Source organism: Paramacrobiotus metropolitanus, unplaced genomic scaffold (assembly GCF_019649055.1).
Source record: "Paramacrobiotus metropolitanus isolate TYO unplaced genomic scaffold, Prichtersi_v1.0 Parri_scaffold0000098, whole genome shotgun sequence".
NCBI lineage: Eukaryota > Metazoa > Tardigrada > Eutardigrada > Parachela > Macrobiotidae > Paramacrobiotus > Paramacrobiotus metropolitanus.
Window position 1 is genome coordinate 226005 of NW_026570318.1, and position 6703 is coordinate 232707.

The window sequence follows — 6703 nt, forward strand, 5'->3', positions numbered from 1 at the left end:
AGTGGACCGTTTCTCATGCGTCCTCTCAATAAGCATCTTACCGAGTGTAGCGATCTTACATTTCTCTTCCTTGCCCCCCATACCCATTGTTTCAAAAACCAAAACAGAGAAAACAAATTAGCCGGTAGATATCCGTGCCTTTGGTTTTGTAGCATAGTGTGTTTTTAGTCTACAGTAGTGATTAATAATGCTTTGTATCAGTGGAAAGAATGCCTATCGTATCAGTTATTTCTGATTCCTGAACCGAGTCAGAAAATGAAGACCTATCATCCTCAGAATACATTAAATTCAACCAAAACACTTATTCTTCGTCAGAATGACGTAAACAAACAGATTCTGAGGTCAATTTTGTGTCGACATTTTATCCGCGTAATTCCCCGCATACAACGGTGTATACGTACGTATGTCCGGACATGACCATGTTGTGCGCAAGCAGCGCATTTTAAAATAAAGCTGACGCTAGTTACAGTAAACTAATGCAAGTTAATTAATTAATGTTAGTTAATTTCGGTAAATGTGATGGGCAGTGAAATGACTGCTCAATATAACGTCGTTAAACCGTTGAATTTCGGGATCACACTATACATAACACATCCGAGTACATTATTAACATTTCCGTATGAAATACAATTCCTTTTAGGGATTTTCATCGCAACTTCGTCGGACATAAAAGCTAGGAAATTATAGGGATTCTTTTCTGTGTGCCTTTCTTGTTGATTTTTGTCGCTGAATGTGGAAGCTGCAATCATGTTTTCTTTACGGAAGTGCGTGTGATCTTAACGCATATATTGTAGTTACGTAAAATTCATAAAATGCAATACTGACACCTCTTTATTGCTGCCGGGCGGGCCCGCCCGTTACAATACAATGCGATCGGATCATCTTTTTCCAGCTTTCTTAATACGACACATGCATAGAAGTACGAGTATGTTCACTTACGGCCTTTCTGATAACAACTGGAACAGTTTCACGGGTTCGGGTCTACGTTTTCAGAGTAAAGGCATTTCGCATAAAAGAAGAATTTTTCAACCGTACATAAGAAAGTAATGCTTCCACGGCTACAAAAAAAGATAAACTTGACAAGACGTCCAAAAAAGGTAAACTCAGCCGACCAGCGAATAGGTGATCTAAGACTGGCATGTGATCAATGGGCGTGGTTTTGTGGGAAATGCATTTACCACAAGCAGAAAATATTCGCAGCGATGGTAGACGAAAGTTGTTCGTTTGGCTACATTCTGCTGTCGTTTTGGGTTAAGGAATCGCTGCTGACAACATTATTCTGCGTGTACCAATAATCAAGACGGAGGTATGGTTCTTCTGCCACATTGTCAGTGATGCTGCGCAGGGCGCTCGTTATGTAAGATGCATCCTTCCTTTCATCGGGCTTCCATTCCCAGCATTCAAGCAACAAGTCATACCTATCATGTTAACAGCAGCAAGATTACAAGAAGCGAAATGAGTTATTTTTCTCCCATAAGGAGAAAAATGTGCGCTTTGTGGCACTGGTACGAATAATTGCCAACGAAAGAATAATTAGGGCATTAGAGCAACTACTGTATAAGTGCTTACAATACTTTGGGACATTTTTCCGGTCTTTTCAAGCGTTCCCCGGTCTGCAAGAACGTAAGGATCTCGGCGTCTTTGCATAAATTGGCATCAACGTATGGGACTTCCCCAAAACTAAACATTTCCCACAAAACCACGCACAGTGACCACATATCAGACTTTGCCGAGAATCTGTAGTCACCAACAGACTCCGGAGCTAGATGGTAAAGCGACAGTACTTCCTGTAATGTGAAAGAAGCATAGCAAAGTCAGGGAGGTGTAAACAACAAACCTGGAACAAAATAAAACCGGTACTTCGCTTACTGCCTTATATGGGCTCCCCTTATATTACTCTCCCTTATCTGGGCTCCCGAGCAATATGAGCAACCCTCTACATTGGCGGTTACGTTATTACTCACAGTTTTGCAGCTGTTATCAGTGTATGACTGAATGAAAATTTAGATGTATGTACTTGAAATACTTATTTCGCCAGTACTTTTGTAGCATTGAGTTTGTATCAACGTTTGTGGCATTTTTTAGTTTGTTCATTGGCAAATCCGGTTGAAATTAATGAAAAATATATGTAGATAATATAATTATATAAATATAATTCGGATGTGAAATTTCGGAATTCTTTGATGTGCTCACTTGTAAATCCGGTTGAAAGAAGTAGAAAAGGGTTCTGCTATAAATCCGATAAATAATTTGACGGGTATTGCTCACTAGCCGGGAGCCCAGATAAGGTAGAGTAATATAAGGGGAGCCCATATAAGGCAGTAAGCGAAGTATCGCTAATTTACCGTACGATCTGCTGCAACATACTCCGTGACCTGCTTGGCCAATTCCAGTCCACCGATTTTTGCCACCTGTCCAGTGCAGATGAAAATAGTTCCGGCAGATAAATTGCGGTGGATAATAGAGCGAGAGTGGAGATATTCCACTCCACGGCTGACATGGTAGGCGAAACGCAGTAAACTGCGCGTGGACAGCACCTGCCAGTCGAAATCCATCTGGATATTTTCCGAGGGTTGTGTGTCACATGCCTGTTGAAGCTGATTAGCCAGGTCTTCGTCGTAGGGTAGGAGGTTTCCGTTTGGGTCAACCTGATTGTAGAACCAATTACCGCCGTGCGCGTGCAGATAGTGCGGCAACGTTCCGAATTCGGCGTACTCAAACAGCAGAAGGGTTTTGCCTACAATTTAGCTTCCGATGCAACTCGCTCGAATTTTTTTGATCTGATTGTATTGCCATGAACTCTTATATACCGTACCAATCATAAAAGCGTGCACGAATTGCATTTGATAAAATAAAATGAGGACGAACTTTTCTGTACGACTCCGAGCAGTGAGAGTATGTTCATGTGCTGCCCAGCTTTGACAAATGTTTCCATCTCCTCGGTCAATAACCTCAGTTGGCAAGGATCACTGGCACTTTTCGGTCCTTTTGCGGCGAGGATTGTCGTTTTTTCTTGATCCGGAATTCCTTCGGAGTAACCTTTTAGCGTGACGCTGGTTTCGCTGGAAGCCAGAATGATCTTTGCTGAAACGGAAAATAATTACCTATATGAGAAGTTTGTGCTGAGCTCGATCGATCGATCGCCAGCGTCAGTCTTTACTTAAGCGGATGCTCGCCAATGGAATTTCCATGCGCTGAATGCAGTCTTGGAATTCCGAGGACATTGCGAGTGTCTCATCATTGTGAGACAGTAAATTTGGGAATCTAAACATCTTGGAAACGAAACTGTTCCCCGTATCCATCTTCTGCATGTTGCCCTGCCGCTGTCGTCTGTGCCTTATCCGAATTCCAATAATCATGGCAAAAATGCTTAATACGCCAACCGGAACAATGGTTCCCAGGGCCGTCGTTATAACGTGATCTGGAATGAAATAATCAAAAATTAGTTTAATTTCAACCTTGCAGACCAATAAGATTTGCAATAGGTATATACCATTTCGAGTGGCATCAGTGATCTGCTGAACGGATATGTAGTCAATCCAAAACTCTTGTCTCGGTGCCATAGTGGCATTAAACGGAAAATTCGGCTCACTGTAGAATTCCATGTTTATTAATGTGAGAGCGATAAAAAGTCGTGGCCATGTTGACAGTCCAGGCACCGTCTGGTTAAGCACCATCTCCTCGTCCACAAACCAGACCAGTACATCACGGGTCCATAGCAATCTTACGATGTGGTAGTCAGAGGACAGTTCCGCATCACTGCCAGTAACAGGTACCTTGCATGGCTAATTTGTAAGATCTGTCACTAAATTATATATGCAGATACTGCTTATTTGTTTTACGTAATCCTAATTTTCAAAATAAAGTACTAAAGTTTTAGACACGATCAGGAGCATCGATCTAGCGTTTCATGAGTGCCAGCATTGAAATTCGTTGTAATCTTGTAATTGTTTATTGAAATCTATTCGTTAATTAGGCACTGCTCACTATTAACTGCTATAAGTAAAGAATCAAGATTCTACATAATTATTATATTGTATAGCCCACCTATAACGCAAAGCAGAGTCAGCGAGAGCGCATGCTGCGATCCGGCCAAACAGTGAGGCACACTACCTAGGCATTTAAACCCAGTCCAACTCTACAACTATTCATAGACACAAAATCCATTTTGTTGAACTGCATATGCATATATTGATTGTTTTGTCATTAACGTCAATATTAACATCGGACGAAATCATTCTTAGATGTAAAATTTGCCATTTGATCACCAGATGTATTATGCTCTTCATTTACTGCCGTGAGCCAACTTGCCCGGCAAAATGGCTCACGATTGCATGCGGAGTTTGTGTTATCTGTACTTGAACATTAACCTGAGACAACAAAACTGGGTTTCAGTACTATTGTAATCATTTTTATCTTGCAGAAACGTATCAGTTCACCGTGCCTATTTGGCTATTACAGTCTTTGAAACACCGCAAAATTAATAAGACTATCGTGACACATAAGTTTTTAACCATTGTGCGGTGCATAATTACACACATACTTAAGGTAAGTTGGTGACGTTACTTCTAAGGTAAGTTGGTAACGTTACTATTATTACATCAAGAGCTTATTTCGCTTCATCATGCAGCAAAATGATTGATATAGCTAAAAAAAAGAGCAGAAGAAAAACTTTTAAGTTTTCTAGTGCAAATGCTCGTGAGCATGCGTGACGAACTGGCTTGCTGTAGAGTATAAAGATTTGGTACCTGTACGGTAAAAATGAGGTATGCGACAATTGCCTTGACGTGATCTTTGCAACAACTAGCATAACATGTGAGACTCAAAACTATTGCAAACTGCAAAGTGCGCATATGTGTACTTAACCGTGAGCCATTCTGCCGGGCAGGATGGCTCACGGGTCCCAAATTTCACAACTTGTTGGGCAGCATTGTGCATAAGTCTAACGCATTGTTGATAAATGCTGATGTTGATTGAAATCTTCAATATTTTGATACCAGAACAACAAATTAGAACACCATGGTAAACCCATTTTTGGTATGCAGGTAGTACTTATTCAAATCAATAGGAATAGTTTTCTGCAAATTTTGATAACGATTCTGTAAGAAATTTAAGAACGCTGTCTATGCCCTTCACTAGAAGACACTTAATACAGCAAAGCAGTCAGCCATTCTTCATAACGATAGTGGTACCATACTCACAACGTATCTACCTATTCACGTATAGTATTTTCAGTATTGTACAATTACAGAGACATAACAATTTTATTGATAAACGACGGCAGAGTACAAATCAATAAACATTTACAAGTTAACCAAACAATGAAAAAAGCTTAATTATCACAACAGAAAGAGTTCAATAAACTTTTCAACTCCATTATAGTATAGCATTATTGTATACTTATCACAAGCAGTCCAAAGAGCTGTTACAAAATAATAAGCTTTACCCCAGAAATTTGTTGGCGAAGTTTTTACCAGTTGGCTAAAGTGCGTATGTTACGGTACGTAGTCACTAGCTTCTGTACATATTATACTGCATTAGCACGTATGTATGCATAACAAAACCCGGTTTATTTATATGCGTTATGTCATTAGCATATAGTCTTCAAATGGCGATCATACTGCGCCTGCGGTGATTCATGATCGTGAGCCATTTCGCCCGCTAAAAAAGTTAACAAACCTTTTTGCGGCAAAAAAATTTGTTCCATGAGCCAATTAACCTTTCTATACATTCTGCCGGCTACATACGCAAGCATACAAGAAATCATACGTACCAAAAGTAATAGTCATCGGCTTTTTTTTCACGATCACTGCGGTCTTTGTAAGAGACAGTGCCGAGGACTACGTGTGGATTCGTACTTCTGGAGAAGAGCTGCAAGCGCGGTAGCATCTCGAAGTCAGTACACCTGTGCTCTTTTGTGTTCCCACACGCCAGCAACCCTATAATCGCGCTGGCAAGTAAGTTGCTGGCCCGCGGGAATCTCGCGCGTACGAACACTTCGCCATAGGTGAAATTGAATTTATCATCGGTGAAAATTCTGCTACCGGTCATTACAGTTCCCGAGCCGTTCTGTCGACTTCCAGTTCCCAGCACCAAATGACCGTCTTCCAAGCGGACATTAGCAATATCGTATTTCTGCTCAAAAGACGGAAAGTCCTTCTGTATATACCACTTGGATTCATTCACGTAGGCACCATTAAAATCGTCGCGGAAGGTTTCGGTCAGCTCGCTGCAAGCACGGTGATAACTTTGCAGGCAAAGGAAAAATGCCAACAACGTCGTAAATGGCATGATGGTCACTTCAGATCGAACGTAACTTAATTGCGGAAACATCTTCACTGTTCAAAAAATTGGTCTACTGTGTGCAGGTGGCATATGATCCAATGAAAGACTCATACGGTTGTTGCTTTTCAACTGAACACAATTTTGTTATTTGTACGACGGCTCACGTTCAGCACACGGTAATATCAAATATGGCCACCGTAGTAATAATTATTATAGATTTATTACCGACACAATGCACACAAGGTGTCAAACCTTACCATGGAAAGCTTTTCCTTGCCCCAGGACATCCACAAAACATTATATCCAGCAACCTGCCTTTTTTTCCGAGCCTGTATTTCACAGCGGTCCGCGGTGTTTTATATGTATAGAATATAGATAAACGAAAGCACTAGCGTTGCAACACCATTTGTACAACTGG

General features: G+C 40.9%; 1 protein-coding gene across 3 annotated transcripts; it reads right to left on the reverse strand.

Moving 5' to 3' along the window:
* Positions 1-860: 860 nt before the first annotated feature.
* Positions 861-6429, reverse strand: LOC129596971 (fibroblast growth factor receptor homolog 1-like). 3 transcript variants are annotated; one of them, XM_055494374.1, is made up of 7 exons: positions 5774-6429; positions 3494-3759; positions 3161-3421; positions 2869-3084; positions 2346-2737; positions 1570-1787; positions 861-1418 (listed from the first exon to the last, which is right to left on the reverse strand). In XM_055494374.1, the coding sequence occupies exons 1-7, from the start codon at positions 6331-6333 to the stop codon at positions 1229-1231; spliced, it is 2103 nt and encodes a 700-aa protein (XP_055350349.1). In that variant the 5' UTR covers positions 6334-6429; the 3' UTR covers positions 861-1228. The 3 variants fall into 3 exon arrangements, with proteins under 3 accessions (XP_055350349.1, XP_055350351.1, XP_055350350.1); XM_055494376.1 differs by lacking the exon at positions 5774-6429 and adding an exon at positions 4048-4272; XM_055494375.1 differs by lacking the exon at positions 5774-6429 and adding an exon at positions 4048-4272 and having other exon boundaries at positions 3494-3785.
* Between the last annotated feature and the right edge of the window lie 274 nt (positions 6430-6703).